The sequence below is a fragment of the Neospora caninum genome, chromosome IV (assembly GCF_000208865.1).
Source record: "Neospora caninum Liverpool complete genome, chromosome IV".
In the NCBI taxonomy this organism is placed as follows: domain Eukaryota; phylum Apicomplexa; class Conoidasida; order Eucoccidiorida; family Sarcocystidae; genus Neospora; species Neospora caninum.
Window position 1 is genome coordinate 976,640 of NC_018389.1, and position 23,132 is coordinate 999,771.

Consider the following 23,132-nt stretch of genomic DNA (forward strand, 5'->3'; position numbering starts at 1 on the left):
CCCTAGTGTAACCGGCGTGTCCAACTGTTGACGGCGTTCGTATCGGGCGATGCCCGCCCTGAGCACGAGAGAAGGCGTCGAAACCCCGTATCAGATGTTCACTTTCTTCGTTGATTCGTTTTCAAAAGCGAGAAACAGTCGCTCCCTCGCTGTTTTTTTCTCGATCTCGGTTCCCAGCATCCCTTACTAATGTAGGTTTATTATCAGAGATTCGAGCCTTAAATACCCGAATGTTGATTCTTCTCCGTTCATGGAAATCAAAAGAGCTTTCGGGAAGTTAGCGTCTAAAACATATAACCGAGTATCTATAAATAATCCTGTCTCCGAGAGTAGACAAGGCATGCCCGGAATAGACTCAGGGATACACTCAGGTGACCGTGGCACCTCGGCTCCGCGCGGTGTCCGCCCGCTGGGCGCAAATGAATCCGGAGGAATTGGCACGTGGTTCTTCCTTTCCTTCGTGTCTTGCCTGTTCCGTTCCTTCTTTCTTGTGCGCTGACCTCTCCCCTTTCTCAAAAGTTTAATCGTCTCAAAAAAATGTTCAGTTCGGCTGCCGCTGAAGATTCCCCGCACAGTGGGCCACCCAGTCCAGATTGCTCTGGAAGTGGAGCTGGGGGCCTCCAAGGCAGTGCTTCGGCACCGGGCCAGCCCTCCGCTTTGTCTCGGGAACAAGGCCGAGCTATCTCTCCGTCTCGTCGAGAATCAAGTGGAACGAAACTGAGCGGCCGCTCCCCGGCGAATTCCCGCCGGTCTTCCAACGCTTCGCGGCGGTCGTCGGCTTCGTCTTTCCTCTCCACGTCCACTCTCCAGCCAAAGAGGCGGGATGCTGGCAGTTCAGAGCGCGGGGGCGCTCCGCACGCCTCTGTGCTCTCCGACAAAAAAGCCGCAGACGAAACGTCCAGTTCTCGCGGCTCTAGCTCCTGCGCGAGTCCCGTCTCTCCACGCCGCGAGGAGGGCGCAGCCGCGCGGACTGGCGTGCCTGGACAACCGACGCACCCACGACGGGGGTCTTTCCCTCAAAAGAAAAGTGTCGGCGGGCCAGAGGAAACTGCGGTGTCTTCCGGTCAATCTTCAGTAGATCGCCGGAGGACCGCTGGAGACGAAGACGCTCTGGAAGGCCCTAGCGGAGGCAACAATGCAAGTCGACGACCCGTGACAAGTCAGCAAAGAAGCCGGCTTCTCCTCGCTCGACAGGAAGAGCGAGAGGAACTCAGCAGTCAGCCATCTCCTTCTGACGGGTCTCAGACGTCCAGCAGCCGTCGCACCTCTCTTCAGCTTTTGCAGCAGAAAAAACAGCTTCTTCAGCTCCAGCAACAAAACGAACAGAGAGAAAGAGAAAAGCGCCTGCTCGTGCAGAAACTGAAGGCGACGAAGGCGGAAGACGAGGGGAGCGCGGGGATGACCGGAGATGATGAAGTGGCGGGAGGGAGTGACGAGGCAGGCGAAGGAAACGGAAAGGCCAGCCCCAGCGAGCAGGACATAGAGGAGAGGAAACACGGCGGCAAGATGCGTGGAGAGGGAAGGCAGCGGCAACACGAGAGTGCAAAGGCTGGAGACAGTGGACACGCATGCAACAGCGAAACAGAAAACCACCGAGAAGGAGAAGAAACACACGGGGTAACAGATGCAAGAAATCAGCCAGCAGAAGTCCCCGACAGCGAGAAATTCGAATGGGAATTGACAGCTCAGGCAATTCCATATCATCAACAAGGTAAACGTCAAGTCGCGCACTCTTCCACACTGCGGAAAACCGACACACGAAGCTGCAGAATCCAGGCCCCCGATTCTGAATGCTCAAGTCGTTTTCTCCCTCCGTTCTGTTCGCGCCGGGTTCCTTCATCGCCACCCGGTCTTCATTCGCCTTCGTCACCTCCGTCCCGTTAGGAGAACGCGCTCAGCTGCGGCCAGGCTTGCGGGAGTTTCGGCCACTTTCGTGTTTTTCTCTCTGGTCTCCAAGTCGCACACTTTTGCAGATGGACAGCGTTCTGGGGCGACAGTGGAGACACTGCGTCACTCGCGCGGACCCGACACACTGCGCACCGCAGCGCTGTTTTCTCACTCGAGCACATTTGCCTGGTGTGCGCACCTCTCTCCACGCACCCCTCTCGTTCAGGCCAAAATGTACCGACCGTGCAGAGACTAACTGGCGGTGTGCGCCCGTGTGTGGAGGTCCGTAAACACGCGAATTGTGTCTGTATGCCATCGTGCATGCAGGCCGGAACGCGCGCCTGTGTGTGCGTAGATCTGCAAGTATGTATGTATGTCTGTATGTATGTAGGCCGTCGGCCTCTAAATAGTTTTGTCGCTTATGAATAGGATTCGCGAATGGCCGCCGGTGGCGACAGACTTCGCAGATGGCGATATGTCCTTCTGCTTGCATCCGCCAACCGCCGAATCCGCAGTTCTGCCCCCTGCAGCAGGCAGTTTCCACGTGACAGATTTGCCGATCGGCCGAGGTTCCCGGAGGTTCTTTCGGGTCTCTTTGTGCACCCGCTGGAGTTTCTCCGGTGGCGTGTAAACGCTTTGTCTCCCTTTGGCTTCGTAGGCAATCCCGAGTTTGACGCTCCAGCGGAGCTCGAGGCGCGACACCAGCTGAAAGAGCACCCGGCCATCCAGAGTGTCCTCGCGGAAGTTTGGCAGGTGTTTCAGAAGGACAAAAACGACTGCATCTCTCGACAGGAGTACACAAATGTAGGGAAGCGAAAATAGCGTAGTAGCGTCATCGTCTCTTTGAGAGGCTGAGCGGCCCCTCCAGAGCAGGAGACGTGTCAGCGCTCTTGTGCTGTCTGTCGGCTGCGCTCGTGTTCTCGGTTATCTCAGGTGTTGATGCGGATTTGCCTCGTGCTTCTCCCCACTCTTTCTGCTGAGAGCGCCCTGGCGATTATCGACAACGACTGGAGACGGGACTGCCGAGGCAGTCCCTATTTGACTTTCAACTTGTTCCGCGACGCCTTCTTCGAGTTGGCGGATCTGTGGACGCCGGTAGTGGACGGGGAAGCCTACGCGACATTCTTGTCCAAGCTCTTCAAACGCATCACTGTTCAACAAATCACCCGGCGCGAGTCCGCGGAGAAGATTCGAGTTGTCCCCAGAATCGTTGTTCGCTTCCGAACCAAAAAAGCAGTACGGTCGCACCCGCCGCCAAGGGGGCTGTCTGGCCCGAGACATCTCTGCCTCTCGAAACGCCCACTTGCCTAACGTCCCAATTACGTTCACTCACAAAAATATGAGTTTATATACACATGCGTGTGTACACGTACCAACACACTTATGTTTCTCTACATAGTTGTGCATTTCTGAAGCGGCTCCGCCGCTTCTACAGCCGTATGTGCAAGTTCGTGAAGTGAGCAATGGCCACACACCCGTTTTTCTTTTCGAACCACGTCCTCCGCCGCGACAGTGTCTCCGTCGCCACGTCCTCCGCCCTCACACCGTCCAACTCATCGTACTCCCAAGAAACAGGTAGTTTGTAGAAACGTGCACAGGCTGTGAAGGTTCAGGGACGTGCGTGTGACACCAGCATATGGAAGCGAGGCTAGAAGCTATGGACACTGATGCCCCTTGAAGTTCACGCTGCCACGAACGCCGCGGTCGCCCTTTGGCATCTGAGGTCTCTTGCACCCTCTGAAGCGCCAGCGGATCCACAGGACACAGCGCCGCTTTTGTTGTCTCTGGGATTCGGCTCGGCGTGCGTGTAGCCATCGTCCAGGGAGTCGCCGCCTTCGTCGCACCGGGAGGTCGTGGCTCTCGTGAGAAACCCGACCGACGAGCCGCGGATGACAGCGGAGTGGACTGAGGAGGGAGAAAAGGAGCTTCGAGAAGCCCTTGAGCAAGGCCTCACCGGCGCAGATGTGCTCGCCTTCGACGAAGATGTCGTGCACCCGCCGCTGCCTTCGCCGCTGCCTGACACGCTCGCCGTGCAAACTGTCTGGGCAGAAAAAGACGAAATCGCGCCTCTGGGCGCTGCGGCGCAGGCCATGGTTGACGCCGTCTTGCGACAAACAGTGCAGGCTCGCGAGGATGGAGCCCGAAAGCAGGACGGAGAAAAAGAAGGAGAACAAGGAGGAGAACAAGAAGGAGAACAAGGAGAGCAGGAATACAAAGAAGCGCAGCGAGAACAGGACGGAAGGCAGGGAGAACCGCCACATACAGCCGTCGTCTATCACCGCGGGCGTTCAGGGCCGCCGGCCGGAGATGGAGGCTGGCCGTTCGCGCGGCGCATGCAGGAAGGCGCAGAATACAGACGCATTCTCGAGAGAAAGCGACGCTGGGGGAAGGCGGGGCAGAAGCGAAAAGGAAGCACAGAAGCGGAGAAAAGAGATGGCGAACAGGCACACAGAAAACCAGTTGAGACCGAATCAGAAGGCACAGGCGGCGGTGATAGAGACAGAGAAGACACAGACGGAGGAAAGGGAGACACGGAGAGGCAAGAAGCGGGTGGCGAGAGCGACTGGAATGTTGCAACGGTCGAGAGAGCGCAGTACGCGATGCCTGAAGCCTTCGAGTGGCCCTTACGGAATAGCGGGTACTTTCAGTCTCCGGAGAAAATGAGGGAACCTCTGAACGTGGCGCATGAGAGAGGCAAACTGAGGAGAGAGAAGGACGGCGTTCGTCCCGGTCTGTCTATCACTGTCAGTCTTGGAACAGTGCCGAAAGTTGTCGTTGTCGATGGGGAGGTCGCGCTGTCGGATCGAGCGTCGCGCGGAGATGCGTTTGTGATTGCCGCTGCGGACGATGGGCTGTTTGAGGCTCTCGAGGAGGTGAAAGGTAGCGAGAAAGCGGGAGGCGAGGAAGGTGAGCGAAGCAACCGGACGCCACGGATTCTATTTCGGTCTCAGAGTGGCCCGGTTTTGCTGGGCGAAGCGAAAGAAAGCGAAATCTTCAATTGGCTTGCCCATGGCTCGCTGCACTTGGAGACAGCCGGATCTGTGACGCGAAGAACGGCCGAGTCGCTAAAAAGTAAGGAAAAGCTTGGAATGAAAGAAGCACGCGGGAAAGGCCGACAGGGCGGGGACGCCCCCGCCGAGGCGGGGCAGCACGACGAGACGAGAGATGCGAAAGGGACGAAGGAAAAGGGAAAAGAAGAAGGAAAGAAACGCCGTGCACTGCAGCGAAGAAGAAGCGACCACGTCTAGAAGAGCCAAACAGGAAGAGGTCACCTGGAGGGGCAACACACATGGCACGGAATGGCGAGGTGCGCGGAAATGGGAGAGAGCGACACACAGACGAAGAAGAACGGCCATGCGGGAAGAAAAACATACAGAGGAGATTCAAGAAGGGCGGCGAGGACTGAGAGCGGCCCCACGTGACATCTGTCCCACTAAGGGAAGTTCAAGAATGCTTCTCTAACGCTCCTGTGAATCTGCGGTTTCCCTGTCTTTTGCTCCGCTCTTCTCTGTCTGTTTGTCGTTGCTCCTCGGCTCTGGTTTTTGCTCTCCTCACCTTGTTCTTCGCCCTCGCCCTCCTTGACTCGAATGAGTTCTCTTCCTGCGTCGAGACCACCCCTTGTTGCTCTGCCTCGTGCCTCGTCGTCTTTCTTTCAGTCCCTAGCCTCTCGCGCTGTTCTGGCTTCGCTTGCGCCGCTGGGCTGCTTTCTCCTGCTCCTTCTTTCATGCGTCAACCCCGTCTCCCCGGTGTCGTCTGCGTGTTGCCACTCCTTCCGCTCCCTCTGCAACTTCTCCAGCTACTTTCGTATTGCGTTCTCTTCTTTTGCTTCTTTGTCCCCTCACCCTTCAGCTCTCGTGTCACTCGTGACGAGTTTAGCAACTCCGCGAAGCGTTGCCACTCTGTCTGGCGGGGGCCGTAAGTTGCTGAGGAAACGCCTCCCGGCTGCAGAGACGCCTGTAACAGAAAAGGCGGAAACGCGAAAAAACGGCGCAAAGAAGGATCAGAGCGGATTCAGGGACTGGAGGACCTCTCAGTACACCCCGAAACCCACCGCATGAGAATGTGCACAAAACCGCGCAGGCACGAAAGAAGCGAGATCGACGGAGTCATTCGATACGACGACGCTCCGTCTTGGAGGCGAACGTTTCCTCTCCGTGCTCTCTCCTAGCCACAGTGCTGCATTTCTTCTCTCTTCGTGCAATGCCCGTTGTGCTCCTCTCTGAGGCCTTCCGCGCGAAGGGCGAAATCTGTGCTGCACCACTGTGCGAGGCTCGGCGGCTTGGTGATCGTTTGTTTTCATCTCTGTCATTTTCCCCGATTCCCTGGCAGACCCAGTGTCGCTTCCTATCATTTGGAGTCGACACAGAAAAAGGCCCATGATTCTCGCCTCGAACACGCCTTGTTCGCGTGTTGAGAAGCGTTCGTTTTTGTTGCGTGCCTGTGTATGCACTTATGGGCGGGTGTCTCCGCAGGAACCGCGAGAGAAGAGGTGCGAGTGAAGGAAGACGTCCCCTCGCCGCTGCCGCTGTACCCTGGAGACGACACGAGCTCGACGTATGTGCACGAGGCTCAGCCCGCAACAGATACCGGCCCTGGACTCCTCGAGAGGGACATGGTGAATCTCGCAATCACACCGAAACAAGCAATTCTCGTCACAGGGCCAGGCATTCCGGGTAAGCGAAACGCTCAGTGGTTGTTGACGGTCTTCTCAACGCGCTCAATTCATGCACGCTCACAAATACATATTTGCATATATATACATATAGATATATGTATATACATTTAACTATACACGCTACTATATATATGCATACATGGGCATATGTAGGGAGAAAACGATGTGTCTAGATAGCCGGAACTTAACTGCGCGGTGGAGAAAAGCTGAGAGTTAGGACGACGAGAAGATAGGCGATCAAGTCCAGTGAAAAGCAAACAGCCAACTGGCTCTCAAGGCGATTGATTGCGGCCCTGTATTCGTGTATCCACATATATGTATATGTATTATGATTGTTAAAGGGATCAGTGAGTCCGGGTTTGTTTATGTGTTCGACAGAAAAGAGCAAACTGGCTTACAAGCTAGCACGGAAACTTGGGTTGGAGTGGCTGCAGCCGGAGTATCTGCTACAGAATCTTGCTCGGCTGTCCAAGCTGCTGCTGTCGCCTCTCGCGCGAAGGTCGGAGGCGGGTGTTCCGGCCGTTTTGTCTCGACACTGAGAGAGGGCTTCGACGCGTTTCGCGCTCCTCTGTCTTTTGCCCGTTTGCCTCAAGTGGAAGTAGACCTATACAGGAGGCGAGACGAAGCGTCACGGGAAAGCCCTTGAAACGAAAAAAAAGGCTCTTGCTTTTTGTCTCTTTTCGCCTCACAGTTGTGCGCCACCGGGTTTCGCCATCACGGTCGTCTACGGACTTCAGCCTCGTGGGTTTAGGGTTCACTTTTGCTTCGCGTTTTCCGGATTTTTCTGCCGAGTCTTCGCCTCCTGAGTCCTTTTTTGCGTGTACGGCTTTGCGCGCGGTCGCCTGCAGTCGCCCCAACGGTGAGAGCTATCCAAGTAGCCTTACCCGCCACGCTTTTACGACTCGCCCTCGCCTTTTTCTGCGGTGCGGCTTCACTTTCTGCGCTCAGACTTCTTCGTCAGCTCCAGGCGGGGAAAGCCGTCTCCGCCTCGGACGCGCTCCGCCTCGCGTCTGAGTTTATGGCCAGCAGGCGGGCGAGAGCTGCCGGCTACGTCCTCGAACTGCCTAGCGACAGTCCGCAGGTGAGGTCGGGAAAGAATCGACTCCAGCTGGAGGAAGTGGCGAGAACAAACTGTGAAGAGACCGAGCGAACGGCGATCTCGTTAGCGGGGTTTAGCGGGGCCCGTTCTAGGAAAAAGTTATCTATGCGTGCTTGCGCCTCGTATTGCTTGTCTCCGTCGCGCAGCTTGGAGGCTGGCGTCGCGCAGACGCGGCGCTGGAAGAGAGGGCCACGTTGACGCTTTTCGTTCCTGTTTCGCCTTGCTTGCAGGCAGTCGAGCGCTTTCTGAGGACGACGAAGGCGGTCTCAGGGAAACCGTCGATTAACTGGGGTGAATTCCTAGCCCGCCAGGCTCTCGAGGGCATTCAAGAAGCAGAGGAGAGAGAATCGGTTGCGGGACAGGGCGACGAGGAAGGCGGGAAAGTGCTGGCAAGAGGGGAAGGGAGAGACGAGGATGAGACGAGCTCCAGGCGGCGAGAGAGTCCAGGGGAAGGGGAAGCGAGGGGAGAGGAGGAAGATGAGCCGCCGGAATTTGGGGACAGGCAACGGGCGCCGGGAGGCGAAGAAGAGAAGGGCGCAGATGAGGAAGACAGCCAGTTGGCTGAAGACGAAGGGAGAGGAGAGGAAGAGAACAAGGAGGGCGAAGATGGTGCAGCATCTTGGACGGAGGCCGCACTCGAGAAAGATACCCACTCAGATAAGAGAGGGAAAGGACCGGAACCGGACCCAACGGCGGTCCGTACACCTAGCGGCGGACGACACGCCAGCGACGGGGCATCGTCGACGAAGGAGCAAGGAGAAGAGGAGAGCGAACGCAAGAGCGAAGACTCCCAGAAGGAAGAGCGGAAGGAAGAGAACACAGGAAGGCACTCCGCCGACACCACCTCTTCCTCTGAGAAGCGAGAAGAGGGTGCACGTACCAAAGCGCCGAGCGAAGGAGAGAAAACGACAGAGGAGGAAGACGCTCCCGACCATTCCTCAGAGAGCCGCGAATTTCAGATTGAGGATGGCCAGCGGAGTGAAGGCCCCGTGAAGCCAAGAGAAAAAGAGAGAGAGAAGGAAGAGAGAGAGAAGGACGGGAGCGACGGCACACCAACTGCAGTCGCAGGCGGGAGAACGCAGGACACAGAAGTCGAGAAACGCGGAGAGCGCGCACTCGAGCTGCCAGAGAAAGACCCTGAAGTTCTACGTTTTTCGGAAGAACGCCAGGCCTCGGCTTCGCCACTTGAAAACGAACGAGAAAGAGAGGTGGACGATCAGAGACAGTCTTGGTCTGCTCCTGAAGAGGGGCAGGAAGAAGAGAGCGAGAAGGAAGAAGAGAGAGCGGAAGAAGAAGAGCGAGACGAGGATGTGGAGGGAGAGGGGGAAGAAGAGAGAGAGAAGGAAGAAGAGAGAGGCGAAGCAGAGAGAGAAGAAGAGAGAGGAGAAGCAGAGAGAGAAGAAGAGAGAGGAGAAGCAGAGAGAGAAGAAGAGAGAGGAGAAGCAGAGAGAGAAGAAGAGAGAGAGGACGAAGACAGAGAAGGAGAGAGAAAGGACGAAGACAGAGAAGAAGAGAGAGCGAAGGAAGACAGAGAAGGAGAGAGAGATGACCAAGACAGAGAAGGAGAGAGAAAGGACGAAGACAGAGAAGAAGGGGAAGAAGGCGAGGATGAGTTCGAAGGCGAAGTGGAAATCGACGAAAGACAAGAAGCGCAAGAGGCTTTGGAGAAGGCCAGGCAAACAGGCGAGAGAGTACCGAATCCTTTGGTAGACGTGTATCCGAGAGAGGTCGTCCTCGTTCAAGTTGAAACCGAAGACATTGACGCCATTGCGAAGTCCTTTGGGTGAGCTTTTCTCTGTCCTTTTCCGTCACTTCCATTTCCCGCTCGTTTGCGTTATCGCTTTTATTTCCCGCTCAGCCATGGAGTCGTTTCCTTCCCCCTAGCTTCTCTCGCGTTATTCGTGTCTCTTTAGGATCGATGCGGAAAACGGCGGCACTGTGCGCGTGCTCGACTCGACAGTCCGGACGTTCCGGAAGCTGCCGCTGGCCCCGGGGAAAAGCACAGGTGAGAGGCAGGTTCATCGTTTGCTCTCCTTTTCCTCTCAGGAAATGTTTGACGCTTCTCCCGCACTCGCGCCACACCAGCGAGCCTGCCTGGCTCTCTGGTTTTCCCGCAACTGGCGATTGTTTCCTCCTCCCGCGACCCTGCTCGATCGCCCACGCGCCTCGGCACCCGTATATGACAGGACTAGCCACCTGGCACCGCCTCGCGCTTCACTCCGTTCTTCTCTCTTCCTTCTCTCTCCATTCGTCTTCCGTGACCGCTTACGAGCTGCGAGCGTTCACCTGCGTAGAAAGTTTCTCTCTCAGCCTCGCGCGATTCCTCTTCTCGCGGTTCCTCAGCTTCCTTGGCTGCCTTGCCCCCTTCAGCACCCCGTCCCGTCTCGGGTGTCTCATTGTCTGCTCCATGCGAAAGCGCCATCCTCTTTTCTCCTTTGCGTTTCGTCAACTTTTCCCGGATTGCTGCAGACTCGCTGTCGACTGTGAACAAGTCCTTCGTCGACGAGCCGCCGATGGACTCGAAAGACCTCGACATCGGAGAAGATCTGCTCACTGTACGTTTCCGAGGCGTTTGATGCGGCGTCGTTCGTGTCCATTTGTGAGAAAGCCGAAAGTCCCGTGCGGGTCCGTTTCGGCCTTGACATCTCGGCGCTCTTTTCCCGTGTCCCTCGTCACCGTCTCTCCTCCGAAAAACCCCGCTTCCTCCGCCGCGCGTGGTCCGTGTGCGTCGAGTCTCACAAGCTGCTGTGTCTCCGCTGCCCGCTGTGCAGGCTCTCCGGCGCATGTTTCCGCCCGCCTTTGCGTGCCCAGCCAATCCGCCTCTGCGCAGCGCTCTGTCGCGGCCTGGGGGGATTGGCGAGAACGGAAAGATGTATTTTCCCGCATTGACGGCGGAGTACCTGAGGGAGCAGCGCGAGCTAGCAAACGACATTTTATCGGACATTCGGAAGGCAGGCATGCGCGCCATGAAGCTCTTCCATGGTAAGACGGATTGGACGCACACCTTGTGGGTCGGCCAGTCCTGCGGTCGAGTCCCCTCTTGACCTCTGCGCTGCTACCCGAGCACCACGCCCCAGCGAACGCGCACCAAACACATTGTCGCATTCCGCTCGGGGTTCTGCGTCGTTCAGGCGAGACGTCCACCAGCGGCATGGCACGCATTCTGGCGACGCGCATCAACAAGACCCCGGCGGAGGGCGCCTCTGCGCCTCCGCCTCTCCAGTATGCTGCGCCGCTTCCGACGCCCATTCGCGGCGTGGAGCCGTTCACGCCTCTTGCGGAGTTGCTGACGCTCGGCCTGGAGGAGGCGCGCGCGCGAGAACGCAGAGAGGCGGAAGAAGAAGACGTCGAAGAGCGGCAAGACGGCGAGGCTTCGGCGGACGAGGACGAGGACAGAACCTCGGCGGGACACGAAGGCGACGACGCAAGCAGCCTCGCTTCACAGCGCGCCTCGCGGCGCGACTCACGGACGAGCAGTGGAGACGCTGACGGCGAAGGCAGCGACGGTGAGAAAAAAGGTGAAAACCGCGGCGAGGGCGAACGAGCAAGAGATCGGGGAGGAAGAGACCGGGAGAAACGAGACACGCAGCGGAGACGAAGAAACCGGCTCGACACACCGCAAAGAGGCTTGGGGGGCGAAGCGGGAGGCGACACAAGGGCACCCGCGGCGAGTTGCGAGGCCGTCTCGAGGCGCTAGCACCCCAAGCCGGAAGCGACAAAAGGGAAACGACACGGCGAACGTCTGCCGCGTATGCGGGCGATTCTGACCCCTTCCGTGTGTGCCATCGTTTAAAAAACCTACGCACTTTCCCTCCGCCCGAGAGGCACACTGCATGCCTGCGTGCGTGGACAGCTTTTCGCACGCAGCCTCGCTTGTGTACCCCCGCGGCGTCTGCTCTTGCTGCGTGCGCTTCCCAGCTTCGTCTTGGCGCCGGAGCGCTTCGTCCCGCGAGGGCGTCGAGGCCGCGAGCGAAGCGGCGGCGTTTTCGCGCATCTGGTCAGCGTGGAAGCAAACGTGCCCCGTGACGCTGTTCGAGGAGGGCGTCGCGGTGGAGGGGCGCCGAGAGATGGCAGTGGACTACGCAGGCCGCGTGTTTCTCTTTGCGGACGAAGCCAAGCAGAAGCGATTCCTGGACGACCCAAAAACTTTTCTGGGTCGGCCTCCCGCGCTGCGGGCCAAGATCGCCGTCGCGCTCTCTGGCGCGAACCGCTCCGTCGCGGTGAAACAAGCTGCGCTGCTCGCAGACGCGTTCGGCCTCGTCGCCGTGGACGTTCAGTTGGAGTTGCAGCTGGAGCAGCAAAGAGCCGAGGCCTGGGAGAGGCGCATGCAGGCCTTCGAACGGCGCCGCGAGGAGCAAGCGCGAGAACGAGAGCGGCGCCAAGCTGATCGAGAGAGAGAAGACGCAGAGACGAAGGAAAACGACGGCGCCGGAAGGCACCTGCGCGAAGAGGAGACGAACGGAGTCGATCCGCTGCTGGAGGCCTCGGCGAGCGGCGAGGCCTTCCGCGCATACCCGGGAGAAGCTGAAGAGGAAGAACCCACGCCCCGCAGTCCCCGAGAGTTTCAACTGACCGACGCAGAGAGGGCCGCCCTAAAAGAGGGAAAGCCACTCGGTGAGAAGGGAACAGCAGAGGGAACCTGCACGAGAAAACTGACACAACAGAGTGGGTGCCAGTGTCCTAAGAGGCCAAACGACATTTCTAGAGAAGCATAAACAGGGTACACGACTTTACAAGAAGTAATTGAATAAAATGAGGGTTTACAGATTCTGGCTGCCTCGGTTTGCGGCAGGTCCGCTGTGGAACCAAACTTCCTCCGGTGCATGCGCCCACTTTGGCACCGGTGCCACGGCAAGCGGACGTGAAAAGGGCGTTTCGCTCTCCTACCATGAGCCTCTCGTGTTTTTGTCGTACACGTCGTGTGTGGCGTGCATCTCCTTTCACACACCTGAACCGCTCGTAACCTGTACTATCCACGCGTATAAACATATATATGTATATATCCGTATATATATTTATATTTATATATATGTATACATGTGTATATCTGCATGCGGGATGTATTTGAATGCCAGCACCTGGAAGTGCCCGTTATTCGCATTCTCGCTTGGCGTCACGTGTTCGCCTGATCTTTGTGCGTTTCCGCCTGTCGCGCTTTCTCTCTCGAGAGGCCATGCGAGTTTTCGTTTTCCCCGCGGGCCTTCCCGCTGTCGCGTGGCGTGTGCAGGCGAGGAGACGATTGCGAGAGTCGTCGCGTTCCGTCTGGGTTTGGCGAGAAATGTGGAGATCCTGGAGGAGCGGCGGGCGGAAGAGGCGAGGCTGAGGGCGTTCGTTGAAGACTTCGAGAAGAAGCAGGCGGTCAGTGGCTTTCTCGGTTTCCGGCGCCGCAGAAGACTTGCACTGTCCCTTGGGTTGAGGGGCACCACGCGTTGGGGCAGCAAACCTGTATCCTTGATACCATTCACATAGCCACGAAAAACTCGCAATAGACCTCTCAGGTCTGTTCGCTCTCTCCTCGAGCTTCCACGTCGTGGCGAGTCCCGGCGAAACCCGCAGAGCGAGGCCCGAGAGGAAGGCGCCTTCTCCCAAAACATAACGCTCTGAAGCGCCACCGTTGCCTGGGCGTCCAGGCGAGCTGGGAAAAAACTCTGGGGATCTGTTTCTTTCTCTTTTCTCCGTCAGCGAAGGCGCGTCTCGTCCAGGATCGCCTCGCACTGCCTGCGGCGTGTCTGCTGACATCCAGGCGCGTTCCATTGCTGTGTCGCCGCGCAGGAGAGCGACGAGGCCCTGGAATTTCCGGCCGATCTTCCAGTGGACCCAGATACGCACGAGCCCGCGCTTCCGCCCCTGGCGCTGTTGCCGCCGCCTGCCGGCTTCGTCATCGTCCACTTGGGGAGAACCAAGCGCGAGGATGCAGCCCTCGCGGAGTACGGAATACAAGTCCAGCACTGGATCCACTTCACAGAGGACGTCGGCGAGGAAGAAAAGGAGGCGCACAAGATGCTGGCGGACTTGCAGGCCGACGCAGACGCAGGTGGGCAAAGGCCACGCACGATGTCCGGACGAGGAATCGCGGTGAGACTCGACTGCGCGTGCGGTCGGACGTGAATCTGGAGATCCTGCACATGCGTCCACGGGAATGAGGCGTGGACGACAGGGGCCGCGCAACTGAAGAAAAACACGAAGAAACAGATATATATCTCCATGTATTGTATATTGTATATGTGGTTGTGGACGCATTTACCGGCGGGCGAAGAGGCGAGGACGATCTGATGAATCAGGTGAGACGCGGCTCAAACTGCAGCGCTCGATCGCCTGGTTTCGACTGCCGGGTGCGTGTGGATCTGCGCAGCGGCAGATGCTATAGCGAGAGTGCAGAGGCTCCGGCCTGCTGCCTGTCCGAACAGCAGTTTGCCGCAGCCTCGACTCTCTCAGGACTTTCTCGATCCTCTAGGAAAGAAGGTGTCCCTACTTTGCGGGGACCGCTTGGAGGCGGCGGATCCGTCTCCGGAAAAAGAAGCCTTGACAACTCGGTCGGCTGCGTCCTCGGCAGCGCCCTGCGCGTCGGAACTGGCGGGAGACTCCCTCGCTTCCTCCCGCCCCCCGGGGACGGGCGCGGGAGTAGAGAAGGGCAGAGACGCCGCGCGGAAGCGGGAGCCGACAGACGCCTCGTTGCCGAGGGATTTTCCCGCGGACGGGACGCCGGAGGCCGGAAACGAGGGAGAGGGGAGACAGGAGACAGGGGCGCGACACGCGGAAGAGACATCGGCAGCGACAGACCGGGCTCTCCTCACACAGGCGGAAGAGAGACTGTTTCTTGAGTACGAAGAAGGCCATCCAGAAAGCGACCTCGATGTGCCGATAAGTAAGCGAAGCGGAATCGATGGGGAGGAGGGACGGCGGGGGCGAGAAGGACGAAAGGAGACGAAACGCGAACGAGAGCGAGCGCACGCAGAGAAAGGCGCGACAAAGCGGAAGAGAAGACGCGAGGAGAGGAGCCGGCAACACGACCGAGGCAGCTGGAGACGGGAAGGGATGCACCGGGAGACAGAGGTTGGCAGAAACGCCGAGAGAGAGGCAGAGCCGCAGAGCGGCCCCGCGCGCATTCTACCGTTGAGGCCAATGCGCGAACGAGGGGAGAAACCGCAAGTCTGAGACTCAAACCAGGCACGGCCTTCGCTTTCCCTGCCCTGAACCTCCTCCGCGCGCGGCGTCACCTCGCATCGTTGAGAGTCTCAACTGCTTTGTTTCCTCTCCAGTTCCGATCTACATGCATCTCTCGGACATGGCGAAGCACTACCGCATCCGGCGGACCATCGATCCCTTCTTCACTTCTCCAGATGACCCAGAGACGACTCCGCCGCTGCCCGATCTATCCGCGGTAGGTCTTCGTTGCTTTGAGCTTTCCGACAGTCCAAGCACTTTCGGTTGCTTCGCGGAGCAGTTGCGAAAAAAGTCGCGTTCTTCACTCCGCTCGCTGCCAGACGCGTCGCTGGCGGCAGCGTCTCCGCAGGTTTGTGTCTCCGACCGCCGGAGATTCTTTTCTGGCCTCGTTCGGCCTTTTACGGCTGATCCGGCCTCTGCCGGGGGGCTCCGGAACCGTAACACAGGCGTCTGTGAAAAGGTCTTCGCCAGTGGGAGATTTGCTCTTTTCCCAGCATTGCCCTCTTCAGAGCCTCGGCTCTTGACTCCTGCGCGCTTCCCTTCCTTCACTCCTTTTCTCTGTCCGTCTTCCCCCGGTTTCGACGTCTTTTCCGGGCTGCAGCCAGATATACTTTTACACAATGTCTGTCCATCTATCTATTATAGCTCTGCCTCTATACCTAAATATTCATCGGTCGATCTGTATCAATCTATGTCTTCTCATCTACCCACTGTATATTTCATATATGCACATGCATATACATATGCATATTTATTTTTCGTTGCTGAAGAGCGCCGAGTGGCAGTCCGTTGCTTTCTGTCCGCCCAGAAGCTGGCACCGTCGCTTGGTCTTCCCTGCGCTCGCCGGCGTGGCCTGCGTCGGGTCTGTGCTCTCTCTTGCCCCTGCGCCGGACCTTTCCATCTTCTCTCATCTGAGCCTGTTCTCTCTTCAGGTTCTCGCGCAAATCGACGACTGCAACTCTCTTCAGCGGGCTCCTGAAGACCGCAGAGGAGCCCCCTACTCGCCTTCCTTCCCCTTCCTTCCGCCACTTCCTCCCATCTTCTACGGTACATTCAGCGGCTTCTGGGTTAGGCTTGAGTTCTACGTCATGGATACCAAGCTGACTCCTACGCATGCATATCCATATATATATATATATATATATTTATATCTACATATGCGTATATATAAAGGTATAGTATATGTATGGATAGATAGGCACATCTGTATATATATATATATATATATATATATATATGTACATGCACATTTTGTATGTATTTGTATATGTGTATGTATGTGTATGTACGTGTGTAGATATCTTTTTACAACTGCGTCAATGTACATGCACCTGGGGACAGGCATACGGACAGGTATAATATGTCTACATTTGTTGTCTTGGCCGTTTGCCTTCCCGCGTTTTCAGGGGAAACTGGTCACTACTGTCCCGTGAGCTTGCGGCGGCAACAGTGGCTGCTGCCTGGGAAGCCTGAGTGCGCTGTCTCTGTTCAGCAGCGAATCTACATGTGTTGCGACAGTCGCGCGCAGACTCTGTTTTCGCTGAATCCTCGCGAGTTCATGCCGTCGTCGTACTTGGACCAAGAAGACAGCGAGGAAAGTGCGCGGGAAGCTTGTGACCTCGCGGGACAGAGTGCATTCGAGGCCGAGGAAGAAACCTTTTACGCAAAAGTCGAGAAGGAGGTCCACGTTCCGCCCCCAAGGTAGGGAGGAGAAAGCGCCAAAGATGGAGAAGACTGGAAACGCCGACTCGCGGCGAAATCTGAGCCGTTAGGAGACATAACAAAAGGCGTGGGTGCCAGGGCGGTCCTCACGCGAGAGAGTGGTTCCGTTCCTCGCCATCTTCCAAAATGCGTAGAAGTCCGCGACGCTCGCAGCTCGGTTGTCCCTTTCGTTTTCGCTGCAGAGCGCCTCACCCGCCTTGGCGTTCCGTGAAAGCACGTCACGAGCCCTGCAGCGCAGAGCGTCTCGATTCGCACAAAAAGCTGGTAAAGCGCAACCTGAGCGTGCCGCCGTCTTCCGTCTCGCTGTCCCTGTCCCCACACCTGTGTCCCGTTCGTTTTTCCTGCTCCCTTCGCGCGGATCTGTCTCCCGCTTTCGGCCTCGTTTTTTTCGTAGGATTGCCTTCCTCGGCGGAACTGGCTCGGGAGTTTCCACTCACATGGAGCTCTTCAACCGCTCCGCCTGGCTCCCAGTGTTGCACTTTCCTTCGCACTTTAGCCGCGCGCTGAAGCGCTGTCTTCTGCGCTACCGGAGGCGCGAAGAGGCGGCGAAACAGAGAGAGGCCTGGAGGGAGAGGAGAGAGGAAACGCGGCGGCGACGGCGCAGCGAGGGCGGAGACGGCCACGAGGCGGGCGGCGAGCAGAAGGCAGACGAGGTCGGCAGCAACGCAGCCGAAAGCCCAGACGGCCGGCTGCTGGACGCGCTGGCACTCGCCGAGCCGGAGGACGACACAGATGAGGACGAACTAGCTCCTAAAGACGCTTCCGTGCCTTTCTGCGACGATCGCACGTCTCCAAACAGTGCCGGGGGCGCGGAGGAGTTAACGACAAATGACAGACTCTATGGAAGATACAGCTGGGAGCACGACATCTGGAAAGACTGGGAGAGCTTCGACTTGCCCGAAGAGAAGATCCAGCAAATACGCGTGGACGCAGTCCGCCGAGTGCTTCACAGTGCCATGGGCCCTGTCCTCATTGACGGTCAGAAACAAAGAAACGCAACCGCGGATCTGTCTTTCCCTGTGGGCCGACGCTTGCCTGTGGCGGTTCGTGCACACGCATACACCACTCTCTCTCCCTGAATATTCATACACGGAGGTACATGTGTACGCATTTGTATTCGTGTATGCGCTTGCGTTGGATGTTTCTCTGGCGCGCGTGCGCGTTTCCCAGGGATGCGCATGCGTGGAGCTTCTCGCAACACACCGACTTCACTCCCGCCTCAATGTACCTTCCTGGCGTTCACCGTTTTGGCGCGTCTGAGAGACACGCGTGAATCCGCTTTCTTTGGATCAGCTTTCGAGGCTCAAAACCTTTCGGAAAAACGCTTTTTTGAGTTGCTTGTTTCTTTCCCTAGGCAGTTCATTCTGCACTTTGCCCCCCGTTCAGCCGCCCGGAGACGAAGACAAGGAACGAGAACTCGCTCTCAGTGCCCCGTCCTTTGCGTCACTCACAAACGACGCCCAGAGACTCCCCGACGCCGTGGTTATCTTCACGTAGGCGTCGCAAAATGCCCCGTCCGAAAACGACCTAGGTGGACATCCCTGTTCATAAGCATGCATGCACATGCATGTAAATCTATGGATGTATAAATAGTGCAGATACATACATATACATGCATGCATGTCTACGTATGTATAGTTGTGCCTAGGCATATGCCTATTTGCGTATACATTTCTGTGTGTATATGGCGCCGTATTCGCCTCCTTCTGTTCACTCGTGTGCACGTGCATGCCGCCTCTTGCCTTCACACGCATCGAAACAGACGCCTGATAAACACAGCGCCGTGGTTGCATTCGTGCGCTTTTTCTGGCGTTCAGAGCGAGCAAGGAGACCGCTGCGCAGCGCGTCCTGGACCTTGCAAAAATTAAAAGAGAAGCGATTGAGGACGCCAAGCGAAAGATGGCTGCTCGTCAAGAGAGACAGCGAAAGAGAGTGAGAGAAAAAGGGACGCACTCGCCCCGTTGCTTGCCTCCCTTTGGCCTCGTCTTCCTGCCTTCGCGTTTTCCGTCTCTACCCTTTGGTTGCTCTTTCTCAGCACTGTCTTTGTTCTCTGATCGAGGGCATAGTGTGCGCAGCCGCGGCTCATGTCCACTGCGCTGCCTTTCTGCCTTCCTCTCTCTTTTCCCCCACCCCCTGTCTCCCATGGGGTCGCTTCAGCTTGTTCACTTTGCCTGCCTTCTTCGCGCTTGCGTCCGTTTCTTTCCTCCGCTCAGGAGGAGCGAGAGCGGCGACGAGCTGAAGCAGAGGAGCTCGGCGAAGAGTATGAGGAAGAAGAGGCGGAAGAGGAAGAAGAGGAGGAAGAGGAAGAAGAAAAGGAAGAGGAAGACGAGGAAGAAGATGGAGAGAAGGTCGATCCTCTAGCGCTCGCGGCTCAGCGGGCCTCAAGGAAAGCGCTCCGAGATTTTGCTCGGCGGAAAGCCACTGAGGACGCGATTGTTCTCCAGTCGGCGAAGCTCTTTGCATCTGCGCGGGTCCCAGTGCTTGTCGTCAACAGCGATCGAACAGAACAGACAGTCCAGCGCGCAGTTAACGAGTTTCTGCAGCCTTTTCTGCGACACCGCCAAAGCCTTCTTCTCTCTCCGCAGTGCATGCGTTTGGACAAAGTGAGCGAAGCTGGACCGGCTGGAAGCTTCAGGAAGAGATTCAGGCAACGGAAAGTCGGTCCAGAGAAGGTTTTAACGCCGCACCGCTCCAGCGCGCGAGGCAACAGGGGCGCCGAGAGACGACACAACCGAATCCCGCAGGGACAGGGACAGGTCTTCGGAATTCCCTTTTCCTTCGTCAAGTGGACTGGTCTGCTGTTGAAACGCGATCTCTGTCTCGAAAAAAAAACGAACAAGGGGAGGCAGAAATACCCAACACGCCGCAGACCCCTTTCTCCCAGAAAGAGACAACACTCTGCGCTTCTCTGTCCCTTCAGGCGACCTGCGCCCAATTTCTCAAATCCGGGGTGGCGAGGCATTCCCGCTTCGGCGCCTTTTCCCCGACGGATGTGGATGCTATGGTAAGGCCTTGCGTTGTTTTCTCTCACCTTTCTGCGCCTCACGGGGAGGCGTCCACGGTTCCCTGGGGGACAGCCGCGGGGATGCCTAGCTCCGCTTGGTTGCGTTCTCGACGCTTCTGTGTACCGTTCGCCTGGGGCCTTCCTCCCCTCCTGGCGCCGCTGTCTTAGTCTCCCTGTTCGCCGCGTCCAGCGTTCACTCGCCCTCACGCCTCAAGCCTCTGTCGCGCGCGTCCCTGTGACGCGTGTGATGGGACGCATTTTGGTTCCGACACGACTTTCGGCTCTTGCTTCCTTTTCGCCCCTTCGCCGTCCCCCGTTCAAGTTCATGTGTCTTCTGCCTCATCGTGTTTCTGTCTCTTCGCTCCGTCGTCTTTGGGTTCCCCTGGCGTCTCGCGCTCAGATCTATCCAACGAGTCGGGACTCACCCGTCCTGTTGAACGGGCGCATTTACTACCCGGGACCAACTGAGGCACGCGCCGAGCAGTTTTGCATCTTTCCCTCCGTCTTTCTTTCCTCGCCACTCCCTGCGCCTCGGCAATGCGTCCCGCGGTGTTGCTTTTTGGGCCCTCCGCTCTCTGGGAAATCGCGGGTAAGGAAAGCCGTCGCCAGGCGGGGGCGACGCGCGGCCGCTCGGCCGCTCGGCGTCGCGCCACGGAGTATCCCTTCACCTCCACTTACACAGATGGATCAATGCTCGAGTCGATTCACACGTGGAAAGAAGAAATCGAGGACTCGAGTGCGTCGGAAGAACGTGTATTCTACCAACCTGACGTTTGCCTGGTTTTTGTCTTCTCAACGCCGTCAGAGGCCTCAGCCTTCGGTGCCTCACTGGAAATGTTCCTTCGCCGTCGCGCTTCTTCAGATTGCTCGTTGGATCGCCGAGTGGTCAGGGGCGGTGTACGTGACGCCCCAGAAAGCTCTCAGGCAGTGCATCGAGGAGGCGAAGTCGTCTCAGCTCGTCGACCAAGTTCTCCACGATCTCCGCAGGTCCGTCTCCGGCTTTTCGTTGCGTGCGCTCTCCCCTCGAGGCGACGGCGAAGCGCGAGTGTTCTCCCCCCCGGAGTGGCCACACACAGGAATCGAAACTGCCCAAAGGGACTCGTGAAAGAGATGGACATCCGCCAATGGAAGTGAACATGAGCAGATGCTCCGCAAACGACGACGTGTTTTTCGTCGAGGCTCGTGACTTCACAGGCTGCCACGCGGTCCGGTGTCAGGCCGATGCGTCAGCTCTTTGTCTTTGGTTGTGTTTTGCAGAGGCCGGGCGGTTTCGCCCTGTTGCTTGATTCGAGTTGTTCACCAGCGCCTTCGTCATTCGGACGCGCTCCAGCGGGGATTCGTCTTGGACGGATGCCCCGCGCACGTTGGCCACGCCAAGCGCTTCCAGCGTCTCGAGGCGCTCCACCAAATTGAAGTTCCTGCCTCGTCTCCTCTACAAGACGACGTTCACCTCCACTCGCCTTCTCCCTCCACTTCTCCGCGCTCTGCCTCCTCGCGATCTTCTTCCCTTCGAGCTTCTGCCCTTCGCTCTCCTTTCCCCCGGTCTGCTTCGTCTCTCAGCCTGGGGGGTGCACGAGGAAGAGAGGAAGCGGGCGCCGGCGACGGACCTTCGCGGCACGGCACGGCGGAGAATTGGGGAGTGGACGAGGCGAGGGAAGGCGGCGCAAATGCAGGCCACGGAAGGAGACAGGAGGAAGCCGAACGAGGCCGATTTGACCAGGACGGTCGTGGCGAGGCCGTCGCAGCGGATTCTGATGAAGCAGGTAGGGGAGGCGGGAAAGCCGCGGTCTTCAGGAAGCTAGCGAGCGAGAGCTTTAAGGCGGTTATGGAAAAGCAAGAAAGACAAAAGGAGGCGGCGAGGAAACATGCAGGAAAGGGGGAAGGCGCTGCCAGAGAAGAGGCAGAAAGGTGGAGACGATCGAGATCTAGTGGACAGGACGAAACGCTAGCGAAAGAGACCGAACTGCAGCATGAGAAACAGCCGAGGCCCCACACTGCGCCGCTCGAAGACTTTTCTCTCTCAAAGTTGAACGCAAAGAAACCCACGCCCTCGCCTCGCCTCTCGTCGGCTTTGGATCAAGGAGCAGCTGAGGAGGCAGACGGGGAAACGCACGAAAAAGAGGAGGCTCCGGAAGAAGGGGAGGGAGAAGACGAACGAGACAGCGAAGGCAACGGCGAGAGGAGAGAAAATGACGGAGTCAAGCGAGAAGAAGGAGAAAGGCAAAGTGAAGGCGGCGAAGACGGGGAAGTGACAAGGGATGAAGGAGGAAGAGAAGGAAATGAAGAAGAGGCAGCATCAGCAAGCACGGAAATTCTCCACGGAGACCGGAAGAAGGGTGCCGCGGATGTGGCGGGAGGGAACCCTCCATGCGTTGAGCAGAGAGAAGATGAAGGGAAGGAAGCAGCAGAGAGGCGTGATGGGGCGCTTCGTCTCGCAGCCCAGGAAGCGAGACACAAACTAAGGGAGGAACGGGATGCGCAAACGCTTCAAGAAGATGAAGAATTGGAGGACGACGAAGATGAGGAAAGTGCCATTGATATTATCTTTGTCTTCGAAGCGGATGAACACCTCACAATGCGCAGAGCCGCAAAAATCCACGAAAATATCAGCAGCGGTAGGGACGGCCAACCGACGGGACCACGCGGCGAGCCTAAGGAAGTTAGGAACAAAGAGAAAGACCCCATACATGCGCACAGAATTCACGCAAGTCATAGACAGAGATACTCCCCCGTTAATAGAAGGCACACATGCATATACGTGTACACGCATGTGCCTACATGTATTCATTTAAAGACATTAGTATCAAGAGGGATAGCTGCGAAAAATGTGCATTAGGCGAGGACATTGAATCGCGCTCAGCGCCGTTTCCTCGAAAAAAGCAGAGCGTCTCGAGACAAGTGAGGAAGCGCGGAAGCGGCGGGAAAGTGTGAGAGTCTGCCACTTGAAAACTGGAACAAAAGATTCTGGTTTTTGCCGAGAACATCCGGCTAAACCGCTGCATATACCTGTCAGGAGAGGTCAGTCAAATCCAGGAAATATAACAGAAGACAAAGATGTCGAGAGTCGTGCAATCTCGGGAAGCGAGGACGCCGATGCCCACTTCGTGTCTCGTAAGGATCCTCTTAAGAGAGAGAAAGAGTCGATTGAGTTCGTTGATGCATGCGCACCTGGAGTTCAGAAATGTTTCCTCTCTCATTTTGCTTTCAGGTTTCCCCGTTCAAGACGAACGCGACTACCAAGCCAACGCAGCCGCGCAAAAGGAGAGGTGGTCCACATACCGATCCACGATCGCCCCTCTTCAGGCGTACTACTCGAGCGCCTACAGCAATGTAATGTAAGGGCAAACGCATGCTTCCCTCGGCAGCGAGCGAACGCGTGAGGGTCCATGCAACGCCCCGTCCAGAGTTGGCCTTGCACTAAGACAAATATTCCTCTACGAAGTCCACATGTGGAGATCTGTGTGTAACACTCAGTGCATCGATATATATATATATATATATATATATATATGTTTGTGATAATTTCAATTCGAAGACGCAGAAATTCAGTTGTTTAGATCAGGCGGTTTTCCGGTTTTCCT

General features: G+C 57.2%; 1 protein-coding gene across 1 annotated transcript; it reads left to right on the top strand.

The window, feature by feature from the left end:
* Positions 1 to 537: 537 nt before the first annotated feature.
* On the top strand, positions 538 to 22,890 carry NCLIV_010760 (hypothetical protein; the record flags this gene model as incomplete). Its single annotated transcript, XM_003880592.1, has 27 exons — positions 538 to 1,711; positions 2,546 to 2,691; positions 2,821 to 3,123; positions 3,699 to 4,794; positions 6,360 to 6,560; positions 6,941 to 6,980; positions 7,511 to 7,643; positions 7,892 to 9,444; positions 9,575 to 9,666; positions 10,131 to 10,216; positions 10,433 to 10,643; positions 10,793 to 11,167; positions 11,580 to 12,275; positions 12,889 to 13,019; positions 13,434 to 13,695; positions 14,014 to 14,526; positions 14,921 to 15,042; positions 15,758 to 15,872; positions 16,232 to 16,526; positions 16,942 to 17,525; positions 17,902 to 18,040; positions 18,365 to 18,479; positions 18,761 to 19,150; positions 19,468 to 19,551; positions 20,357 to 20,538; positions 20,809 to 22,166; positions 22,760 to 22,890. The coding sequence occupies 27 exons, from the start codon at positions 538 to 540 to the stop codon at positions 22,888 to 22,890; spliced, it is 10,527 nt and encodes a 3,508-aa protein (XP_003880641.1).
* Between the last annotated feature and the right edge of the window lie 242 nt (positions 22,891 to 23,132).